General features: G+C 47.3%; 1 protein-coding gene across 5 annotated transcripts in view; it reads right to left on the bottom strand.

Annotated features, from left to right (window-relative positions):
- The window catches only part of MYO1D (myosin ID), a 155,700-nt gene that overhangs the window by 117,579 nt on the left and 12,743 nt on the right, over window positions 1-25,378 (bottom strand). For all 5 annotated transcript variants that reach the window (XM_064400167.1, XM_064400171.1, XM_064400168.1 and 2 more), the window contains exons 2-4: window positions 2,389-2,597; window positions 1,416-1,509; window positions 431-596 (exon numbers count right to left, since the gene is read on the bottom strand). In XM_064400167.1, the coding sequence (XP_064256237.1) occupies window positions 431-596; window positions 1,416-1,509; window positions 2,389-2,597 (469 nt within the window). The remainder of the gene's footprint in view (window positions 1-430; window positions 597-1,415; window positions 1,510-2,388; window positions 2,598-25,378) is intronic.

The following is a 25,378-nucleotide window of genomic DNA, read 5'->3' on the forward strand; positions in this document are numbered from 1 at the left end:
GCTCACCCAAGGCTGTGGCGTTACTCCAAAGTAACACTTCTCAAGCACACTTGCTCCCTACAGCCCTGGAAATCTCCTTCTCCAGGGAGAGTTCAGTGCAAGAATTACAAAGCATGAGCTGTGCACAGGGTAAGTTGTATCCAAAATAAAAACTGAGATTAAACTTCACACCACCCCCCCCCAAATCCTCTGGGTAACAGCCCCGCTGTTGCTGAGCTCAGGAAGTCATGGTGCTCCAGGAACAGGACACTGCCAGCACTGCACTGGCTTTCCTGACTCCTGAGGAAAACTTTATTTTTAGGATTTATTTTCCGTGCCCTCATTCCTCACCTGCTGTACACGCCTGAATGGAAAACTTTCTACTGACAAAGCCCAGATTGCAAAAGTCTTTTCAGCAAAGGCTGCAACCCTGGAAGGGAGAGTGCCTTACCTTTTCTAGCAGGTAATTATTGATGTGCCCACCTATGGGGTCTCCCTTGAAATCAAAATTGATGTCCATGTACTTTCCAAACCGGCTGGAATTGTCGTTGCGGTTTGTTTTGGCGTTGCCAAAAGCCTCCAGCACACAGTTGGATTTCAGCAGGATGTTCTTCACTCTGCAGCAGGGATGGAGGGATGGAAAAGGGTGAGACTTCAACACTCACACCACGGGATTTTTTTTCACAGCCATTTCTCCAGAGGAATTCAATGACAGCAGTGATGCTCTTTGATGGCAGATTTGGGCAGGTGTGGATGACATCAGCAATCCCACGGGAAATCAGCTGGGAGCTGTCAGCAACGCTCCTCAGAGGAAGCAAATGCTCCTTGGTTCAAAGACCAGACCCCCACCCTGAAACCAGCACCAGAAATTCCGCTTCTATACACATTTGAATTCCAAAACCAATTTTCTGAACTATTTTTCAAGTCATTTTCAAAAGTTCATTCGGGGTAGGTTTAAGTCTGTTTCTGCAGAAAGCTACATTCTTTGCTCCAAAGCTTTTACTCCAGGACAGAGGGACATTTTGCAATTCAGAATCATGTGAGCCTGGAAGGTCACAGAATACACTTCTTGCACTCCACGTGGTGTTCTAGCCCACCCAAATTTCAGGCAATTTGCCCCAGGAAAAGCGATTTAGAATAATTTAGATTGGCAAAGACTTCTAGGATCATTGGGTCCTGCCATTAGATGGTTGATATTGGCTGGATGGTATTTCTAGATGCTGTTTTGATTTTGAAAGTTTGAACTTTCAAAATAAACTTTTCAATGTGATTTCAGCAATTAATACTGCAAAATTCCCAGAGTAAAAGCAGTACCTGAAAAAATGAAGTATAAATCAGCATGTACAAGAGACCATCTGATAACGTGGTGCTACACAGCCCACAGAAAGAGATCTACAAGCAGGAGAATTTCCCTTCTTTTCCAGCCCAGGCCTTACCTCTCCACCTCAGCCCTCTGCCCGGGGTTGGTGATGGCTGCTATGTACTGCATTATGTATTTACTGGCCTCAGTTTTCCCAGCCCCGCTTTCACCTGGGGGCAGAAACACCACGGTGACCAAACAGATGGAAAAAAAAAACAAAAAAAAAACCAAAAAACCACCAAACAAATCATTGGACAGAAGAGCTCAATTCTACCCCAACAGTGCCTGGGCGGTTTGGTTTTTTCTTTTTAAAGCAATCTTTGTGTGCACTTGGGACGTTTTCTAAACACAGCCATAACCCTGCCTGGCTGCTGCTGCTGCTGCTGGGCTGACTTTGAGCAATTGTGCTGTGAGATTCCACAGGTCGGGAAAAGGGCTGGCACACAGAGGATCAAAGGAATATTGTTAGAGGAGAAAGCCTGGCCTGCAGCAGCACAAGGGGCCACTGTTCAGCACCCCAGCCCGGGGCTCTCTCCTTTCAGAGCTGCCTGAGCACGGGGACATCAAGGAAACGAAGTGCCAGGATCCAGCCAGGGATCACTCTGGTACCAGCCCTGGAGCCACGGCCTTTCCATTGGAGCAGGGAACAAACAGTGGTCAGTCAGGGCAGCGACAAAAATCAGCAGCTCCTGAGGAGAGACAAGCCCAGTTCTGCTGATCCGAGCTCTGCTGATCCCAGCTCCGCTGATCCCAGCTCCGCTGATCCCAGCTCTGCTGATCCCAGGTCACTCTCCGGAGCCGACACAGGGCTCCTGCTCACATTACCCCTCTGCAGGCACAGATCCAGCTCCTGGCTGGCACCAGCTCTGAATGAGATAAGAAATAATTGTGCCGATCTTCACACACGGATTCAAATGCAAATGAGCAGCTTTAAGCTTAATGAAGTTTCTTTTATAAAACGCTGTCATTAGCCAAACCATTATTCTCCTTCCGCCTGGAATTTCACACAGATCAGATGCTCATCACCATGCAGAGCCCTCCCAGCCTACCTGAGATGACAATGCAGGTGTCTTTGGATCGTCTCTTCATGGCTTTGTAAGCAGCATCAGCGATGGCAAAGAGGTGGGGAGGCCTCTCGTAGAGCTCCCTGCCCTTGTACTGCTCGATCGTGTCCCGCCCGTAGATGTTCAGGTTCTTGTAAGGGTTCATGGAAACAACCACCTCCCCGATAAAGGTGTAAATCCGGCCCTTCTCGAAGCTGCCCAGAGGAGACAAAAGGCAGAGGTTCAGGACCATCGGGTGAACTCCTCCATCCATCACCCGTTCAAACACGACAGCAAAAGCCCGGCTCTGGGCACTCCCCGGGCAGGGACGGCACAGCAGCAGAGACCCGAGGGTACAGGGACAGCAGCCCAGGGCTGCCTTGGACTTCCACCACCTACAAAGGACATTTCTGCCTCCACTTCCAGATCCATGATGTGGAATTTACAGTTTCTACAACTGACTATAAGTGAACATGAGTGTGAGGAGCAAATTTAATCTGCTTCATAAAGGGGATGCACAGGCAAGTTCTTTTGTCACATTCTGTAGCTGTCCATGGCCCAGCTCAGCCCAGAGCAGCAGAAGATCTGAAGCCCTCTCTGAAAGGTCTAATCAGACTTGAAAGTAAACAAAGGCAGAAGCCCAGGAGGAATTGCAGCCTCTCAGCTCTAGCAATGAGTCTACTTCACTGGAAGACACCTCGGTATCATCACTGCTGCTACACCAGAGAGGAAACATTTCTAACAATGCGTGCAAACAGCCCTAAACTACACCATTCCTATCCCTACCTGCCTCTTTGATTCCTTCTGCAAACAAGACAAAATAACTCGATGCTATGTAAAAAAAAATGTTTAAGTTAGAAAATGTTTCCAAAAAACCACTCATTTTATTAAAGCTAACTATGAGGAGAACTTAGAATAATTCCAAATTAACAGCTGAAGAATTTACACAGCACTTGTTTCTCAGGAGGAGAAAGGGCAGCAGGTTGAGGGATCAACACACAAGCCCTGGATTTGCAGCCAGTCCCTGTGTGCAGCTGTATTTAAATCTGACATTAGATGGCACCAGAACACCTCCACAGCGCCCGGCAGCCTCGAATCCTGACGGACTCCGGCACAAATTCCAGCGCTACTTTATTGAATTTATTACCACCCCCACGTGGTGACAGCCCTGACATTTTCTATTGTTCATTTGAGAATTTTCTGCAGCAACTTGGCAGCGCCAATTTTTAGCAGGTGTAATAAAACTCAAGAAATATCCAGCAACCAGCATTCCACTTTCTGAAGTGTTGGTGCCTCCCACTCCGGCTTCCTCCTGGAATACTGCACTGGGGAGACACGAGAATTGCAAAACATCCTCTTGTTCCTACATCACTTTTAACTGCAGGTGTCCTGGTACACATTTCCCAAAATAATAATGGGCTTAAAATGCAAAGATATTTTACATTTTTGATATATATGCTGTTTGAAAGGTACCAGTAATGTTTTAGAAAATATAAAGTCAATATAATTTGCAATACCAATACCCCAAATTTTATTTTTTTGGAAGAACCTGAACAGGTAGAAGTGCAAAGGGATTGGATACTAGGCTGGGAGCCCATGAGGGACTCTGCATACATAGAGGAGAGCCTGAAAAACCAAACCCACACAACACTGCTGGTATGGAGGAGATCAAGTCACACTGGGACATCAACAGGTAATGGAAACCACAAGGACATCACAATGAGCAGAATCATTCCACCTCCTGGAGAGGACACCCAAAAAAGCTGAATTACCCAATGGAGAACACCGAGCCTGCTCTCCCAAGCAGCAGCACAGAACTGCTGCTCAAGGCACTGCTGATGCTGAAAATAAAGATCCAGCAGATTGTAGATGAGGTTTTAAGCCCCATGAGCAGCTGGAGGGTTTATGGCCATACAGAGGGTGTGAGGGGGGCTGTTTTAGCTGAGGAGAAATAAAGAAATAAAGGCCTTTCCTGCTGCAGTGTCATGCCAAGCCACCATCACAGCACCCAATACTCTGACCTCTTCCTTAAGTAATGAATTATGTAAACTTGCATTGCCAGAGCCCAGTTTAAATTTCCTCCCGTGACAGTTCAGCATCCCTGAGTGAATCATAGAATCAGGGAAAGTCCTGAGTGGGAAGAGTCCCCCAAGGATCATCCAGTCCCACCCCTGGCCTGCCCAGACATCCCAGCAGTCCCACCCTGGGCATCCCTGGCAGTGCTGTCCAGAGGCTCCTGGAGCTCTGGCAGCCTCGGGGCTGTGCCCATTCCCTGGGGAGCCTGGGCAGTGCCAGCACCCTCTGCCCCTAAGCAGAAGCTGCAGGCCTGTCCCTGCAGCCTGTCCCTGCAGAGCCCAGCTCCGGAGGGGTTCCAGCTGGGGTGCTGGCACAGGCAGCAGGCTCACACCCTCACATCCTGCCTGCCACTTCCCCCCAGCTCAGCTCAGACAGCACATCCCACACTGGCCTCCAAGCCAAGTTCTAAAAGGTTTCACTGGGCTCTGATGAGTGGTGTCTTCAGCTCTGTGGCAAAAGGCAGATGGAGATGAGGGGGAAGAAGGATCTGTCTCCAGGCTTGACAAACAGGCACCTCTCCAGACTGGCTTTGGGGATACAGAGTTTATGAGCAAGTGACGCCCCCATTTACATCTCAGTTAATTTCTCTTTCTTTCCTAGCACCAGAGTTCAAACTGCAGAGCTGTGCTCAGATGTTCCCTCCAGGAGCTCCAGCTCCTCACCCCTCGCTGCTGATAAAGCCCCTTTTCATCCCCGAGCACGGCTCAGCACAGCAGCAGGCCAAGAACAGCAGGGCCTCTTTCCCGGCTGCAGGGCTCCGCTGGGAGAGCAGCTTTGCCCTGCCCGTGGAGAGCTCAGAAAAGCTTAAGAAAACAACCCACGAGGGCAGTGCAAAGGGGGAGCTTGAGCTGTGTTAAACCTACGATTCCTCTACAGGGCAAGGTGACAAAACAAGACCATGAATCCATTTGGTGCTTTTCACAGCCAGCACAGGCATTTTAGTGCTGAGGTGTGACATGTAGAACTGGGGTTTTGTTACTCAAAGCAACAACAGTGCAGTTCCTTGATTAAAAAAAGGTCCTTAATAAAAGGAACCCCAGGATCCACTCCTGGCATGACACACCCGGGTCAAACCTTGTTTTGTATCTCATGGAAGTCACATCAGCTTGTGCTACAACAAAACATTTCCTTGCAATAGTTCCATTTGAATCATTTCTGTATCAATGTCATGGAATCATGGAATATCCTGAGTGGGAAGGTATCCCCAGGGATCACCCAGCCCCACCCCTGGCCCTGCCCAGACACCCCAACAATCCCACCCTGGGCATCCCTGGCAGCGCTGCCCAAACCCTCCTGGAGCTCTGGCAGTCTCAGAGCTGGGACCATCCCCTGGGCAGTGCCAGCACCTCTGGGGGAGGAACCTTTCCTTGATCTCCATCCCAACTCCCCTGACAGCTCCAGCCATTCCCTGGCTCCTGTCCCTGTCACAGGGAGCAGAGATCAGAGCTGTCCCCTGGGGAGGAGCTGCAGCCCCAGCGAGTCTCCCCTCTGTCCCCTCTCTCCAGCAGCTGAGCAGCCAAAAAACAATTCACAGTATTTAATCTTTGTGGGTTATTTTGAGGAGGAACATCAGCTCTTTCATGACAAGTTTTTATTACCTCATTAAAACATCAATTGATAATGAGAAAATAAAAACCAGTGAGTCACAGAATATAAATCATTTTAAGGGAGAGAAATTCTTCTCTAGGATAGAAATCCACCAAGGCAAGAAATACATGTTTATTTTGTTTTGTAGTTTTTATTTTTAGGGAAAGGAGTTGAAAAAAAAGGATCTTTAAGTCCAGACAAGGCATATTCACATGCAGTTGCTCCTGGAAAATACACTGCAGAAATGGGAACACTGAAGCAGAAATCTCCACCACCAGAGAGCACTCACATTTAGGATTTCCTCCACCTGACAAACACTCCAGTCAAAAATAAAACTGTTCTTACCGAGGAAATGATGCAACTTCAAATGCACTCAGTACAAATAAAGAAAAGTTAGTTGGCAAGACTTGGAACCCACACTCCCAAACAACATCTGCAGGACTGGACCGTTGCACAAAGACGCCTCACCGAGCTGGAGCACTCACATCAGACAGGGAATTCCTAATTAATCATTGACATGTAACTCGTCTGCTCCAGAAGCCAAAGAGCCCTTGGGGGAGTGCTGCCAGCCCTGAACACCCAGCAAACGGCTCCTCACTAACGCACTTTGCCACTCTGTGCCCATCTGTCCAACAACCCAGGGACAGAGCATCTGCTGGAGAAACACAGCAGGTCACAGGTTTGTGAATTTAGGAGAGCTGAAGTGCAGGCATTGGTATTCTGGATCATTTTCTACTGGAAAAGCCCTTCTCTGGTCCTGAACTGCTCTGTTCTCAGCACTGCTCACAGACTGGCAGCACATTCTGCTTTCAGGCACACCAAAGCTTTACCCCTCAGCAGGTGCTCCCTGAAGCTCCTTGGGCTCAGCCCTTCCTGAGGTTCCACTGTTCCCCAGGACAGACCCTGCTCAGTCGGTCACAGCACAGACACCCACTGAGAGGGGCTTTCAGTCTGGCTGTGCAGCTCTGCCTTCAGGGAAAGGAAATGTTAAGGAAAAGCAAATAATTCAGGACAGAATCCGGAGTGCTACAGCTCCCTCAGCTGCGCTAGTCAGCAGCAAACCTAGTCCCACTGAAGATTAAGAGAATCAAAACTGGTGGTTTCAAACTATTCTCTGTTTCCAGCTTATTTGTGAACTCCAAAGTACAAAGTGAAATACTAGGTATGGGCACACAGCTTTTTCTTCCTCCTCTGTGCATGGGAAGAATGATCCAGGAGCTGCACACCTCCAGTACATACAGCAGGGACAATTCCTTTTCCTGTTGTAAACATCCTACTGGCTTGGGTTACTCTCCCAAATGAGGTAACAAGCCTCAGTTATTTTTTTCCATTAAATATATACATTAAAAGTCCATGACTGCAGGCTTTGAGTCCATTCTCTTTGCAAACCCACGCAGAGACATTTAATTAAAACTTGTGCTCATTATGAGATCTTTGTGGACAGCCAAGGATGGGCCTTTAGGATGTGTTCAGCAGGAAGGGAATTTAAGCAGACTTCTGGCAATGAAACCATATTTACCAGTAAGTGCCATATTTACCACATTTGTAAGTGCAAGAATTAGTAGCCTGCAGTCACCCAAAGCAGCAACCCCATCGTCCCCATGCTTTGGGAAGTGAGTGACTTTCCTAAAGCAAAGTTCACTCTGTGCCTCAGGCACTTGGGCCTTTTCTCTGCGATACCAGGTCTCTACTGAGAGTGCAGTGCTGCTTAAAGACTTTATTTTATGTAAATCTCAAAACAAACTCAGCTGTCAAGCAGGACTTCAAGCCTTTCAGTAAATTCTTCATAAACTGCCTCACAGACAATCAGCCTCCCACAAGAGCACTCAGATAAACAGGATTTGCGTTGGCAAAACTATGGCTAAAATATTCCTGCTGCTCTTGGAAAAATAGACCAAAAAACTGTCCAGTCAGTACAACCTCCCTGCACCAGGAAAACAATCCAAGTCTGTCCTGGTCATGAATATGCATGTCTACAATATTCAAAATACGCATGTCTACAAGGTTCTGATCCACCCTGAGGGCCAGGAAAACTGCAATAAAATTCATGTCGGGTGCAGGTGAGATTTTTGCCTGCAGCTGGCCTGCATGGACTCGGTGTTCAGATGCTGCCAGTTGAACAAAATAGGAAATGCCATTTGGAGCACGTTCTGCACCACTCCTTTCCTGTATGGAGGGAGCAGACAGGGCAGGGTGAGGAATACTCCATTCATCTGCAGCCTCCAGCCTGCTTGGAAATTAGGTTAAAAGAGTTCTTTGTAATTATGTCACTTTTTTAAAATAAAATTAGCCAACTATGAGTGACCACTGCCACATCTTCCTCAACAAACCAAGGTTTAAGGGAATTGTCTGTAATTTGATGGGACTGATTCAGCTCCAACCCAGCTGACCCTTGAGTCATCCACCAGCTCTGCAAACCCACTGGGTAAGGTCAGGGGAAGGAACATGGGAGAGGGATGCTAAGCCAGCTCTAATGAACACTTAATAAAGTCTAAAACTGGGAGATGTAGGAATGGGAATAATATTAAAATCCCTCTCCTTAAATGTAAAGCGCAAACCTTGCACTGAAAAAATGCCAAACCACTAAACACAGGAGTCACTGAACTCTCATTTCTATTTGCGTCAGACCGGCCGAGCTCTCCCTGCAGCAGGGGAGTCCTGCACACTCCTTCTCCAGCTCTGGAGCACAGCACAAGGCACAAGCAGAGGCACAAGCAGACTTGAGCCAGATAAGGAGTTAAAGGGAAGTTCTTTGAAAAGCTCCACACAATGCTTTGTGGTTTATTCCAACAGGCACAGGAGGAAGTCGCTGCCAGCACAGGTAGAGGGAAGTAGTTTGCTCCCTGCGTGTGGGGCAGTAAAACACTCCCAGTTTCCATGTGAAAATCAGCCTGGACATGGTAGAATCTGAGTGCAGTAACCACACTGTGCTGTGGGCAGGACGGTGCCCTGAGTGCTGTCCTGAGGGAGCATTATCCCAGATCTAACCAGGAAACAGCAGAACAGGCTTGGCATAGCAGCAAACAAGAGGCTGCCATCTGCCCACAATCTCTAACCTTTAATCTGCCAAATAAAAGCACATAACCTCTAAAGGGACAGTAAAAAGCAAAAGCAAGCTCAGCAGCCAGGTAGGTTATCCTCTCTGCTCCCACCACACCGAGCCAGCTGCAGCACTGAGCCTGTCATGCAGAGGAACTCATTTAAATGCATGACACTCACAGAACTACAGAGGAGGAGGAAAAGGTGGAAGTGATCACCTATAAATACCTGGGGAGATGAGAATCATCCTGCCAGGCAGCCAGAAGAAAATATTAAACACAACACCACACAGACCCATACAAGGGGAAATGGGAATGGAGGACCCTGGCCAACACAGGCTGGAGAGGGAAAGCTGCAGAGCAGTTCAGTGGCAGCTGCAAGGACCAAGGAGCCCTGCTGGATATGGCTGAGTTTGTTTTATGTATGTATTTAGAAGACTTGGCTTCCTGCACTGACTTCATGATCCATTATGTTCCTTCCACTCTGATGTTACAGCACTCAGGTACTTAAAAAGGACATTTCACCTTCATTTACCTCCTCTTTCCAAACCCTGTGTCCATATTAACTGTAAACTGCCACATCATGATAATCCCAGCCTTCAGTTTTGGGAATTCAGCTTTGCACATTGGATTGTACACCCTTGTGTTAAAGGATTTGCTACCTTCAGGCATTTCAGGGGACAAAACTGCAAAAACACCTGCCCAAAAGGCAAACACCAGGGCATTGCCTGTGGATGGATAGATTTGCACCATGAGGAAGATCTAGCCTCATTTCCTCACCTTGGTTCAGTGGGGCGTGAATTCTGCAGCTGTGGCTTTGTCCCTGTGGTGTCCAGGCAAGCTGATGCTTCTAAATAACTTTGTGGAGGGCTATAAAATCCTTCAACCCAGCAGAAAGATCCAGAAACATGCAGAAAAACAAAGCCCATGACTGAGCCCCTGTTCCTTGCTCTCAACTCTCCAGTAACTCAGGGAACAACTACCACTCACAAATAACATCACCTGAAACTGCATCAGCCACTGCACTGATGATTTGCAACCTTATTTTTTAAGCCATGTTCTAACACACACCTAGTGTGACACTTTCCCAACTCTGTCCACACTCTGGCTGAACTGGGGAAGGACTGTTTGCTTTTAAACTATCTGGTTTAGAGGGGATGGAGGGAAACCCTGACAGGCATTCAGGTGTGGGAAGGACCAAGCTGTGGAGAAAGGGAGGGACACACCATGGTGGGCAGGAGAAGGGGGAATGGATTTGGGTGGTGGGGAGGGCCCTGCATGAAGCCCTGGACAGATTCAGCCCCCTTTCCTCCAGTTGTCCCCTTGAGCCTGTGGAGTGTTGTTCAATTGTGATAACTACACCTCCTCTCACTCCACAAGCCCAAGTGCCAAGGTACAATCCCAGAATTCCACAGGTTTTTACTGGAAATGCCTGGAGACTCCTTTAGCAGTCAGCTGGCTGAGAGCTGCTGATGTTCAGCTGCTCCATTGTTCTGCTGGGAAGGAATATTCTGATTTGTTAAGCTCGTGGCCACTGCTGATCTGTGGATGCTACTGGAGCCCCTGAATGCAGCATTGTTTGGGACAGGGCTCAGAAAACCCAAGAATTATTTTGCAGCATTAAGATACAGAGCCCCATCTGCCAGCACTCCAAAAGAATGGCTCTGTGCTCTGGTAACGTTACACATAAAATAAAATTAGGTGCCTTATTTATACAAATACAGGTCACGCAAACCAGGCAAAAGTAAAAATGCAAAACATGCAAATGACTCGTGTTTCTGCATCATTAGGGCTTCCTTTGGAGTTGTTGCAGTGATCTGCACCATGGTACCCCAAATCATATAGTGACAGTCCTTACACATGCCTGTGTGTCACCCGGCTGTGACACCAGGCTGTGACACTGGGCTGAGAGTGACACTGGGCTGAGAATGACACTGGGCCAGGACACCAGGCTGTGACACTGGGCTTCTCCAGGCACCCAGGCTTTCTCAGCACGTGCTGGTGACTCAGCTCCGTGGTCTGGCCACAGGCTGGCCCAGCCCCTCCAGTGCCAGCCAAGGGCTCTGCCAGACAAACCACTGAGTCTCTGAGCAGCAGATGAGGACATTCCACCTCCAGCTGCCCATCCTGCCCCTTGGTCAAAGATTGCCTTCTGCCACGTCTGCTGCGGGGACAATGAGGGACAGCTGTGACCTCGGCCACCCCCAGGTTGCCACCAACTCCTTTCAGACACCAACGGCCTCATCCAGAGCATGTGGACAAAGAACCACAAGCAGTGGAGGGGAAAATTAAGCTCTCAAATCACAAAGCAAATACGTTTCAACAATATGTCCATGAACTGCTCAGGCTGAAAGGACTTTTCCTCGTGCTCCCTTGAAAGCATGGCTATCAGGAAAAGCTTCCCAGTTTGGTTATAGATTTGGCTCAGGTTTGTTCCTGGGGTTTTCTTTCAAATGTTTGCTGTTTTGTACTGGAAAAGCTTCATGTCCCTAATGGAGATCTTAACATAACTGCACCAGAACCCCTCTTCTCCATCTTCCAGTCTCTGCCATCACCAAGAATGGAGCAGGAGGTGTCCTGAAAGACAAAACCTCCGGCTCTTTAAGGGACCAGATATGCCAGTGTGAAAAGGCCCAGTAAATACACAAGGTTTGTTCTTCCAATTAAAGAGCAACTAATATTCCACAGAAAGCTTGGTTGGGAAACAAAGGGGTCTTTACCTACAACCAAGAGCAGTGGGTTCACTTAAGTTCATGGGTGTGACTGAACTGGCAGATTCAGTATTAGGTTCTTTCTCCCTCTCATTGAAAGTCAACTTCACAAAGGGAAAAGGAGAAGGAACAAAACAGGGAATGGTTCAAACACCCTTGTGGGTATGGAAGTGCAGGGCAGAACTGGCAAGATAAGTAAATGAATTTGTACAGTGGCTTGAAGGACCTCACTTTACATCCTTTGAATGGAAAAGCAGCTGAGCAGCAGAACTGCTATTTATGCATTCATCATCCACTGCAAAAGGAGTGAATTCCTAAATGGCAACTGTACACAGATAACCCAGGGGAACATTAGCAAGATGGAAAAGGACTTAAAAGGTTTGATTAGTAAAACAGATTATTTGATTTACATGCTGCTTGGTTTATCGGTTTAAATTATCACCGGAAAGATTGGGTTCATTTACTTCCCTTACATTTGACATAATTCTTCTGGCAAAGACAGCTCCTACTCAGAAGCTGAAAGACTATTCAAGTAATAATAATGTGAGACAGCACAAATACCACACAAATCAGAATTAACATGCAGATAAACCATCTTCATTTTATCTGTCACAAGCCAAGCTGGCTTTGACCACAGCATCAAATTTTTAATCCTAGCCAGTGGAATTCAGAGCCCTGTGAAATTATTTAAAACAGGATCTTTTGAAGGACAAATCAGCCCAAGGATTCAGGCAGCCTTCTACTTCTGTAATATATCAATGGCCAGGTAATAAGCATTAGTTAATGACAATCTCCAAATTCAGATCAGTGCCACAGTTTATAAAAAAGTTTAATAAAGATGTTTTCGGCCACTAATTATTTAGTGAAAGCACTGATTTAGCTTGGGGTGGTGGTGAAGTGACCCTCCGCTTTGGCAGACCCAGTCACACAGCGAGAGCAGCACGGAGTGAAGCTGCTGCTCCTGTGCAGGGCAATCGCAGCCCTGTTCACACAGCCCGGAGCAGCCGGCCAGCTCAGGGGCTCTCAAACAGCTCTGACACACACGGGCAGCTTCAGGTGACAGCTGAACAGAACTGTGACCTCCAGGAAGAGCAGCACAGGTCTTCCAGTTAATTTTGCTATCCACTTTATTTAGATTTTGATTTTTTTGAAGTAACAGTTCAGAGCTGACACATCCTCCTCGAAACACAGCTACCTCCCTCTCTCCTTCCCTCCCCTGAGCAATCAGCTGCTGAGCCCTCACAGAACACCATGAAACACAAAAAAACACTTGGTATCAACAAGTCTGGCAGTCACAAACTGTTAATTTCTTTACACCTTTTACAAACAAAGAAAATAATCTATTATAGATGGAAAATATATTTTCTGCATTATTTTCTCTGTTTTTTTTTAAAGTTAAGTGGTTAGTGTTACCCTTCTCACACTCATCCTGCTGCACAAAAGATGAATGGCTATCTCACCCACACTTGTGTGGTTGGAATAATCAAGATCTTCTTTAATTACCAATAAGGATAAACACAGGAATGTCACTATCAGCTCCTCACACACCCAGTGGTCAGCCTCCAGCAGGCAAGAGCAAATGAGGGGCATGGCTCTACCGCCAGTTTTCCAAGGACCTCTGGAAACAACAGAGTGCTCCAGGTTTCTCAGCATATTTTGCTGTGTCAGTGGGAAAGCACTGACAATCCATACATTTAGGTGGCAATCCACAGTGGAATACAACTGCCAATCATTATATATCAGCACACATATTATGATATCAGCTAATCCATGATTATCCACGAGCAGCAAAGCTGCCACCCTGACCCCAAAACAGCCTTTGGTAAACTTAAGAAATTCTGCTTTGAATGCAAGAATTTGAACCCACAATACACACAACTCTTATTACCTACATTTTAGATATTGTATAAAATGTAATGCAACAGTCACTAATACATGGCTCTCTCACACATCCCAGTCGTCAAGGACTATAGCATTTTCATGTTCTTTTTATTTAATGTAGCCATGGCTATAAGGTAAAGAAGGGCAGGGTTAGATGGGATATCAAGAGGGAATTCCTCCTTCTGAGGGTGGGCAGGCCCTGGCACAGGGTGCCCAGAGCAGCTGGGGCTGCCTCTGGATCCCTGGCAGTGCCCAAGGCCAGGCTGGACAGGCTTGGAGCAGCCTGGGACAGTGGAAGGGGTGCCTGTGCATGGCAGGGCTGGCACTGGGTGGGCTTTAAGGTCCAAACCACCCTGTGATTCCATGATTCTTTATTTTTGATATAGGTATGCAAAATTAACTTTAAAGGTTTACATTTACACAAGGCTCCTCCTAAAAAATATTGACCACAGTCTTCTGATTGAATCTGAGGAATAAAATGGTCACTTAGACCGTCCAGTCAGAAAATGCATCCATAGCTGTGGATCCAATGGCATGGCCTGATGGACAGGGTTCAAGTGTTTCAGTCACGGCACTTTCATGCAGTGCCAATAAAATTACTACAAATCCTGGTTTTGTCAAAAGGAGAGTGGAATGTATTTATGGAATGACTCTTTTCCTCCTAAATATATTCAAGAGAGAGTTACAGGAAAAGAAATAAAGCTCAGTTATTTCCTGTTCACATCTCTATCCTTTGAGCAGGAGAACAAAGGAATTTGACACTTCATATCTACACTCATCTTAAACACCATTCTTTGGCCTTTAGCTGGGTACAGAGTGGCACTGACAGTTAAGGAAATGCTCCTACATATAGAAAATCAGCAGCTTTGATAAGCTGCACAGGCCATTATGCTGATAAGGACAGTTACTATCACCTTATCTACTCTTCTTTCAAAGTCCCAGGTCAGAGGAGGTAAAACACAGCTAATTGTCCCTCCTCCTTCCCTCTCACGCAAGCACGAGTTGTCTTTTGAAGGCATTTGCTTGAGGAGTGAAAAGTCTGTCTCAGTCCTAAAATAATCACAGTTCAGCAGTGGAAATGCCAGCAGTTCCAGGAAATGGGCCATGCAAAAACCCTCCAAAACTGTCCAGTAACCTGAGACAAGAAAAATCCTTCCCTTAGTCCAGATCTGTTGATGTAACCTCAAGCAAGACAGACCAGGGATCCAAAACAGTTTAACACCACTTGAAGAGGACTCTGGAAATATCTCATCTGGGCTGTGGCTCATCCGGTTCTGGAGAAGAGAACAACAGATCCTCACTAGCCAAGGATGAAGGAACCCTGCATGGCCTCTGCAAGCACTGAGTGGAAGCCCCAGGACCCTGGGTCAGCCTGTCCACATGAAGAACCCAGCCAGCAAGGAGAGCTCACCATTTCCCCTCTCCCACCCAGTGCTGCTTCACTAGTGTTAGGCCTTAAATTCTTTCTCCTTCCCTTGTTTTGGTGGCGAAATAGGGAGGGAGCAGAAGTAGGGAGAAAAGGAAGGCTGGGGGAGAGGAAATAACAGACATGCAATTCCATTAGCTCAGGTTTGGGAGTTTGCTTCCACTTTTAGTTTATTAATTCAGACTTGATTTGCTGTCCTCCACAAACCACTCGTAACTGTACACCCTATTAACCACCTCCATTTCTTCCCATTCATCCTGTATTAAATACAGAGACACAAACCTGTTTATAGTTATTATTACAAAACCTGTATGTATCTTATGAAGTCATGCCATCATTTCCTCCACTTTTTTGACTCCTCCTACAGCATCCAGGCACCTCATGCAGCTCCCTGAGCTGGTGCCTGGTGTCACAGAGCTCCTGCGGTGTCCTCTCATCACCCTCTGCGCTGATCCGTGACCCTGCCATTCACAGCCCATTACTCAGCTGGAAATGAATGGCTCAGCGTTCTGCATAATTGGGTTGCATCCACTGGGATCCAGCATCTTCGGCAGGGGCACCACCTCCCCCGCCGGGCACCGCTGATGTTGTGAACCTTGTTTGTACAAAAGCTGCCTCAGCTTCCCGAGCGCTGCAGGAGGTTCCTGTTGCCCCCACAAGCCCAGTGTCCTCAGCAGCACTGCCCAGCAGAGGTTTCAGCAGCCACTGCCCAGCACCTGCAGCAGTCCTGGACAGGGATCTGTTGGAGAGCTCTGTTCACAGTCCCAGAACTCTCCAGCACCAACACTCTGCTCCCACAGGGTACCTGTGTAGGCCGGGTTACATCTCTTCCATGAGCAGCCCTGCAGGCCAAAGCTGGTTTTCCAAACCACTGTTACCAAACCAATGTCAAACCATTTGCCTTCCCCTGGCTCACCAGCCACAGCCCTTCCCTAGGATACCTGCATTCAGGCAGCTGAAGTTTTGGGGCTGATTTATCAACTGCACTGGCCAGGTTTCCACTGACTGGCTGAAGAGATTTTAACACCAGTAACCTCTGTACAGTGCCCACACTGCAGAAGTGGGGATCACCTCCTGACAGATCCCTGCCCCTTCTTCCCCAGGGTTCCCACTCAGCGAATATGGTGGCCAAAGGCCAAACCCCCTGCACAGAGCCCCCTCAGCTCTACAGCCTCACAAGCTGGAGCTCCACAGGCTGAGGAAGCAGCTCCCCAGCAGGAAGCAGCATGGGCACGTTCTCCACCCCTGGGCTGCTGCGCCCTGCCAGGACCCAGCTGCCTCTGAATGGAGCTCATGTGTACCTTTATCAGTGCTCTGGTTAATCTGCAACCAGATCACCCTCTCCAGGGCAGCTGAGGATTAAACGTACAGGAAATAAACCAGAAATTACTACATCTAAACATTAACTTACTGCTGCTGGACTATCTTGTTTTAAGCTCCTCATCTTCCTCAGTAAGTCAGGAAAGAAGAGGATGCTGACACCCAGGTGTTATTGAGAGTGTAAAGCACCATTTCATTTTCAAACAGCATAACGACACACAACATAAACCATCACATCCATGAACCAGGGGGAACCCGCAGAAATCTGGGATCCTTTTGATCAGTTATTGCCTCCTCACATACTGATCACCACTTCCAAACGAGGACAGGACTCATACCCCTGGTTCAGCTGGGTGAGTTTGGATTCTTTTGCTCCTAAAGTCCTTCCTGATCACATGTTTGAACCCTGTTTCCAAAGAGACCTGGGAGAACAGGTACCTAGATGCTCTGGTATGAGCAGCAAGGTGACACTGCCCTGGCTGTGCAATATTTGTGTCTCCAAAGGTATCAGACAGTGCTTCCTTCTGTTCCCAGCAGCCTCCGTGGGGAAACCCCCCAGTGCTGGGACAGCACTTCATAAAACACTGAGCAGCTGCTGAGACACAGCATAGGGCACGTGCAGGAACTGCACCGAGTGCAGGACTGCTTATTTAAACACAGCCTCCTGCTGCACTTCCCCCACGGCATCGATTGTTTGGAAATGTGTAATTACAGGCAAAGGGCACGTGGGAGGTTTTCATCACAGCCTGGTCAGATATAAGCAGTGCATAACAAAACAAAGGGATCAGGATTTTAAAAGCTTCCAAACTACAGCACCACATTGGCTAAGCAGTGGGGCCCATTTTCAAATTACAGCTTGTTGGGTGATAATTACATCAACACCACTGCAATTACTGAGGCTGTGATCGTCCCAATTTGATCAGAACAGCAGTGTGCTCTGCAGCTCAGCGTTATTACACCTTCTGCAACTGGAAAAGTGACCTCAAGAAATAATCCAAAATTCACAAGGGACCAATACCTCACAGTCAAGCTGAAAGGACTGTCAAAACATCTACCCAGACTAAAGAACCGTTATTAAAGCAATGGTATCAACCCAGTAACCTACATTAGCAGATTGGAGCCCTTTACAAGCCATTGCTCATTCATAATAGCGCTTTTATTGCTGCTTCTTGAACCCTGAATTGGTTCGTGGCCCCCTCATGTTCCTGCCTCTCCCTCACATTGTACCCAAGCTTAATTAGAAGGAAAAGGGGGGGAAAAAAAAAAGAAAGAAAGAGGGAAAATGGTTAGAGACAACTGTCTTCACCCCACAGCTGACAGCAATGAAGAGAGAAGTCCAGCTAGGCCATGATTTTAGGCACAGTCTGGCAGAATTTGGGCAGCTGTCTGGTGCTCCCACCATGAAGCCACGGTTTGTACCCAGCCCAGCAGAGGGAACCAGCAGCCCTCTGAAGGCACGGGAAGGGCAGTTTGGGAGCACCAGGACAGTTTATTTATCAGTGACACAGGGTCGGCCGGGCCAGCAAGAGGCATTTCTGGCAGCACCACTGCTCTGGGATCAAGGTATTATTTCAGCTATTGACAGATCATTCAGAGAGGCATCCAAACGAGGGCCTGTTCCAAACAGAGAGGTCTGACATGGCAGCAGGACACAAGGTGCTGGCACTCCCAGGCAGAGCTGCAATTACAGCAGTGCCTCCCTCACAGCTGGCACTCACAGAATCACAGCATAAATAGGACGTTAGAGCACAAGCATCCTGTATAGATATGAAAGAAATGAAGACAATAAAAATAGCTGTAAACCAGGTTCAGTCACTTGTGACCACAAAACCCTACAGCAGAAAGACCTGCACCTTCCGCCACTGCAAAACAAGTGTCAAGCTGGTACCTTCAGTAAATGCATGTGATTTTGAAAATTAACCCTCAGCCACTTTGGCCAAGGTGGTCTGTCAGCAGTCACTGGCTTGGTTCATCCCTTCAGTACCTGATAAATCAATAGTAAATACATGACAAGTATTTAGATCTTCCCCAAGGTGAGAGCTGATGCCACATCCCAGTCATGAAAGCTTTAGACAGGAAAAAGACTTGAAAGTGAGTTCATTCCTGCACTGCTGGTAACATTCCCTGCTTTGTCAAAGCTTCAAACATTTACACAGGTATTGAACTGGAATGCAGGACTGGCTGTTAGGACAGAGGGATCTTTGTGCCACAGCATCCCCCAGGATAACTCCTGCCAGGAGAGCCAGGGAGGAAGGTGCAGGAGCAGGAGGGGCTGTCTGAGAGGAGCTGCAGGGAGGCAGCACTGAGCCCCAGGACTATCCCTGTACACTGTGAACGCTGGAGAAGTCAGAGGAAACCACAGTTTATGCTCAACACAGTAGTGAAACATCATGAGAACAGTGCATCCAAATCATAAAATGGCACAAGAGGAGGAAAAGGAAGTGAGTTTCCAAAACAGGATTAGACTCTAAAGTGAAACTCCGAGTTGCACTGACAAGCACAGGCCAAAGCTCCTGATAAAATCAAGCTCCTGCCAAGCTCTGCTGGTCCAGAATTCCACGTTTGAGGGAGAGGGACAGAATGACCCAAGAGGGACCTGCCTCCTCCAGAGCCTGCGCAGGGCACCACTCCTGTGTCCCCTGTCACTGTGCTCAGGATGTCCCTGCTCTGCCCCTCACAGCTGCTCAGCCCAAGAGCTGCTGCTGCCACCTCTGACAGCAGCCCACTTTGGAGTACTGGTTGTGTGATCTCCTGGATGACACGCAAGAAAGCAATTTACTATCAGAAAACAAACACTGAAAATTCTGATTCTATCTCAGCCTTCCCCCCACAATAATATCCAATAGCTCAAAGATTCCCTAAATGGAAATGCAACTAATACAAGGCTTAAAGGTCATCTCAAAGGAAAGCTGTGTGTGACAGAACATGGCCTGTCGATTCCACACACATTATTCCAGAGTGCCTTGACTGACTCCATCTAGGGCAAAGGAAAAAAAAAAAAAGGAAAATGAAGTAGCTGGTTAAAAGGAATTTAAGGAGGTTCCTAACAATTCTTTTCAATATCAGGAAAACAGATTTTAAAACACCTCAGCTGCGGCTACTGTGCCAGCAGAGCCAGAGTGCTTGATTCTTTGGACACAGCACCGGTGAGATCCAGACAAAAAGGGGGGCAAAGCCACCCAAGGCACTCCCCAGGGGCTGCTCTGGAGTCAGCCCTGGCTGTGGCATCTCTTGGAGCATGATGAGAAGAAGAGTTGCATGGGAGTTACCAGCTGCAGTCACAAACCCTTCAGAAAACATGGAAAGAGAAGGTTTTCCTGGTTGTTTTCTGATTTCCCTGTTTGCACTGAGGACAGTCACAGGCACCTGGAGGGGAACAGGGTACAGGCACCAAGGAGCCAGAGTCTTTCTGGCCACACCTCACCTGTGTCACTTGGAATGGTGCAGCCACAACACAGCCCACAGCCAGCTTTACACTGTTCCTTGCTGAAATTACTATTTAAGGCCAAATAATTATATCTTACATAATGTGGCCACTAGCCAAACTAACAAAAGCTTTCTGAGGAAATCAACATGCCTGAAATTAGACTTGCCTTAAGATTTTAAGTAAACTGAATGAACTCTTAAGCCATGGCAGTCTCTGGGCTGTGTCAGACTTGTGTTGTGCCTTCAGACCCTATTAAAAAGCAAGGAATATTGTCTGCCAGCTGGTTCTCTGCACCAGGAGCTGCAGTCACCATGTGCAGCCATAAAATGTGACTTGGAAAATTATGTACAGATGGGCCCAGAAATTTAGCATTTATAAGTTCTCTTGATAGCCTGCATTTGCTATAGATAAAAGCAAATCACAATCTTTTCACAAATATCCTTGGCTTGAATTACTCAGAAAACTACCTTAGAGTCAACATCAATTCAGCACAAGAGCAGTGACGAGCTGAGGCGCAGACAGGCCAAAAGGAAATCAAACTACTCAGGAAAATGGAATTACATCCTGCCAGACTAACAGCTCGTCTGTGTGCAGAGAGATTGACTGTCTCAAATCTGCGCTGAGTTTTTTAAAGGCAAACACCAGCTCCGGGTTTTCAGTGGGGTGCAGCTCCTGCCTGCTGATACCTTTGCTTTAGCACAGGGTTGGAGGCAAACAACACCCGGCACCACTCCTGCTGGTAAAGAGAGAATTAACTGAAGAATTAATAACCATATAACCACAGCCAGTGCAGGCCACAGACACCTCAAGCAATAGCAACATGATAGAAACAGCCATTTTTAGTCCTACCTAGCCATTGCAATCTGAAAGAGAGGCTGAAAGTTTTCTAGAGCATAAAAATTTATGTTTGGGTATGTACTTTCTGCCCTGAACAGAGCCTCAGTAAAATAAACAAACTTCCCTGAAATTTATGGGTACACCAACAAAACTCGTGTTGGTCAGCAAGCAGATTAAAAAAGAAAAATTCCAGCAAACTATTCCTCAAGTCAAAACTAAATTCCAATTCAAAATATACAGAAAAAAAGGCTGAGAATTTGGAGCTTTTGAATAAAAAATAATTCACATATTGAGTGTTATTAAAATTTTCAGAGTAATCAATTCTTCCTCATCACTGGTTTATCAAGGATCTTTTAAAGGTGGGTTATTGTCTCACTAAATCTAAAACCCAATCTTAATCCAGGGCACTCCTAAAGAACTCTCTCAGGTGAACCCAGTTACCTATTCACCTTCAGAAAGACTGTAACAAGAATATTTGAAATATTCAGTCTGGCAGGCTGGTACATGACCTCATCCTGCCCAGTCTCCCGGAGGACATCTGGGATTATCTGCAGTGCCAGCTCAGAAGGCTTGGAAAGACAAACCTGAGCACTCAGCTGTGGCTGTCACCACGTCCCCACAGGCAGGAGCGCTGCATTCTCTGGGGCAAGAAGCAAGGGCACTTCTGCTGTTCTGTGAGGGTCTGAAAAAATGTCACCCCATGCTCTGACCTGGGTGGGAATCACGGCACAAAGATGTGCCAAAAGGAGATTTCAGTGCAGCGGTAAAAGTTTGAGACTGGAGAAAGTGTAAGGGCAAACAAAATGTGATCTGAGCGCTCCAGAGCAACACTCCCTCCGTGGCAGCAGGGACTTTCTCAGTCTCCACCTGCCAAAATAAATTTGCTGCCATTTAAGGTTGTTGGATGTTTCCCCGATTAATCACTGCCGCGGAGCCGTGTCCCGGAGCCGGTTCTCCGGCAGGACGTTATACAAGCGAGCCGGCCCTGCCAGGGCCGGGCGGCGGCAGGAGCGGAGCTGCCGCGGGCGGAGCGGAGCTCCGGGCCCGGGCCGCAGAGCTCCTCCCCCCCCGGGCCACCCGCGAGCCACGGCAGCCGGACACGGCCGGGCCGGGGGGACCCTGCCACAAACGCTTCCCTGTCCGAGGAATGATTCCTGTTCCGACAGAAGGAATTTAAACTGGGAGGAATGAACACAGTCAGCTCACCCTGTTGCTGCGACCCTGAGGGGGCACTAAAGCATTGATAACAATCTCCTTTTAGGAAGAAATATCTGTAAATATTAGGAAGTAACTCTATAAATTAGGGGTGGGAAGGGGTCGGTGTGCAAAGCAAAAGAAGCACCATAACCAGGACAATTTCATCCTGGGAAATGCATAGCTCACACTTTTGTTTAGATCCAAGTGTTTTACTTCACCCACAGAATCCATAAGTGGACACAACTGTCTTGCATTTAACCTGTCATTTATTTCAACAGGAATTCCATAAACACCCGTGGCAGTGATACAGACATGGCAAAGCAACTGCTGCTGGCTCCACATAAAGCGTTTAAAAAGGACCAGAGGCCAGTGGACAAAGATGTCAGCAACAAAATGCTGGGGAACAGCAAAGAATGGGAAAGAGTGTCTTGATTTGGAAAAAAAAATTGCAGCTAGAAATCTTTTCAAGATTCCAGTTGTGAGAAATTCATCACATTCATTTGACACTGCCACCCCAGGCCCAGCTGCAAATGCTGCTACACATGATGAAGTTTCTACAAGAAGATCTTGCTTTGGATAAGGCATGAGGAACTTTGCCCCCCTCTGTCTCTAGATGCTTCAGCAGATGTCACTCTCAGAGGAGGTGACAGTGCTAATTAATTAGCTGGGGGACAGCAGACCGCCCCTGATCAGAGCAGTTCTGCTCTCTGGGGAATCCACACCGCACAGATTCCAGCCTGGGAGCGTTTCCCCCTTCTCTCAGGCCCATCCCATCAGCTCCACTGCTCCTGTGAAATGCAGCTGCCATCAGTTCACCACCCACAACCAGCTCCGTGCTCAGCTGAGGTTTTGCAAGGCGAAACTCTCACTGAAGTGGAGATAAGGCGGCACTATCTAGGAAATTAACACTCATTATCCACCGGGACTCCCACGGGCTGCTGCCAGCAGGAGTCCGAGATCTCCAGAAACCAGCCAGGAGGCAGAGGACTGTCAGCAATAACAGTGTTGCTTTCTCAAAGGTGACCTTGGGCAATTTCCACTCCCAGTTACAAAACCAAGGCAGACTGGAGGGCAGGGGAGCAGCAAAACCATGAATGGAAGGTTGTGTTGCTCTTTGGTGGACAAATGGGGGAACAAATGCAAACGAAAAGCCATAGAGGCCACCAGAGAAAGTTCACCGACTACTGGAAACAATATTCAGTAGGTTAAATAACACACACTGGAATGGCCTGGCTTATTTTTGCTCTAGATGGCAAACATGAGTCACCTTTGGAGGAAATCCCAAAGTGCTCCCCTACCACAGCCCTATCTGTGCACAGAAAACAAGGAACTAAGTTCATAACCAAAGAAAGCCACCTTCACGTTGCCACTGGTGTTGGCCAAATTTGTCAGGGGATTAATTTCCAGCTGGGAAATGTGAAAGCAAATGTTGATTAAGATCACAGGATGGTTATATTTGGAATTAGAGGAACAAAGCACCTAAAGTATCTTCACAAGTGTGATCTAACAAATGAGTCTTCATGAGATCCCATGATATATTTGGTAAGAAAGCAAGTCACAGCAAGACAAGATAATATCCACTTAATAGGAAGTGGTTTTTATTGCTATTTTAACCTCTCCGTGATGTAATTTCAGGCAAATCTAACAAGAAAGAGAGGCCAGTTACACTCTGCAAGTGTGCAACCCCCCAAAGTAAATGAGCGGCAAACACTGCAGAGGCATCCAGAAGCACCAGAAAGTGATTAATCCTGAGCATAATTACAGAATGGAACAGCACAGCAAGGACTGGCACTGGGGTAAGACTGTTGGGTCTCTTGGCTCCCAGAGGAGCTGCTGAGTACAGGGCCCTTCAGCCCTCCGAGGCAAGGAAACTCTACCACAATTGACATTAACACAGCCTGGGAAGGGAAGGTTGTGTGGAGACCTCACAGCACCTTCCAGTGACTGAAGGGGCTACTGGGAAGCTGGACAGGGACTCTTTGTCACAAACTGCAGTCACAGGACAAGGCAGAATGGGTACAAACTGAAAAAAGAGAAGTTCGGATTAGATATTAGGAAGAAATTTTTTTATTTGAGGATAATGAGATACTGGAACAGGTTGCCCAGGGAGGTTGTGGATGCCCAGCTCTGGAAATGTTCAAGGCCAGGCTGGGTGAGGCCTTGGGCAACCTGGTCTAGTGGAAGGTGTTCCTGCCCATCGTGGGACTAAACAACCCCTTCCAACCCCATAACATTCTACGATAAAACAGCTCAGAAAAGGTGTCCATTGAGACCTTCTGTAAGCTCTAATGGGACAGGTAGGAGAAGGGAGGGGATCAGTGGGAACTGAATGCTGAGGAAGGTCTGTCACCCCAGGCCAGCAGGACTCCCAGGGTCACCTTATGCCATCAGTTCCCACCCTGGAAGGCACTTGTGGATCTTGAGCAGAGAAGCAAAAGATCCTTGTTCCAGCCAAATCAGTTCCCAGGCATTAACATCAGCACCTGAAAGCACCTAAGAGCAGGGAGATCCTCCTGAAACCCCTCAGTTCCTGTGAAAGGCAATTCTGACATTCCCCACTCCACAAAAATCCATCTGCCGCCATTACTTTCTCAGTGTTCATTCAAAATTTCTGTGAGACTGAAAACTACTCCACTTTTCCTCTCTGAGTTAAAGATGCAATTTCAAAGTCAACATCCTTGGTGTGAAAATTCCATGGCAGGAGAAGTTAATCCCAGACAACCCAAGGGGACAGTGGCAGCAGCAGCAACACTGAGAAGGGATGGAAAAACAAGTCTGAGAAGTAAATTTCATCACTTGTGGTTTATTCCACATGTATCATAATAACTATTGCTTTTTCTTAAAATACACCCTGTTAGAGTAAAAAGACTACAACTATCCTCACCCTTATTATGGGGGTTTTTAGCTTTCATCACTGAAGTTGGAAACAACCACAGAATATCTGAAAAGTTTGAACATCAGAGAGCAGAACAAAACCAGGGAATGCTTGCACTTGCCAGTGCTGCTCCCTCACACTGCTCCTCCCCTGTCCTCATGGATAAATGGATGGTTTGTAGCTGATATGGGATAGGATGTTTTTTCAAGTTGCTTTCTCCCCCAATGAAAAAAAGAAACTATCTGGCACTGATAGCAGCAGAGGGTACAAAGAGTATCAAAACCCAGGTCAAAACACAAAGAAATCTCTGTCTTCAGTGATAGAAACTTTCAGTTTGCAAAATATCCATTGCACTCTGTTATTGAGGGAACTAATCAAAGGCTCCCACTCTCCATGTGACACCCAGGGAGGACCAGAAGCGTGGGCACAATTGGGCAATTTTCCTACACAGCAAATTATTTGGGAGCTGGCCATCAGTGCTATCAGTTTCCACATCAGGTACCTGACTGGGATAAACAGAGGCTGCTCCTTTGTCTTAAACAAGGCCAGCCAGCACATCTATACGTGAAAGGTAGGAGGTGGGGATATTTTCCCCCGAAAGCTTCCCCAGATTGGTTCTGG

This window comes from Passer domesticus, chromosome 27 (assembly GCF_036417665.1).
Source record: "Passer domesticus isolate bPasDom1 chromosome 27, bPasDom1.hap1, whole genome shotgun sequence".
Taxonomy (NCBI): Eukaryota; Metazoa; Chordata; class Aves; order Passeriformes; family Passeridae; genus Passer; species Passer domesticus.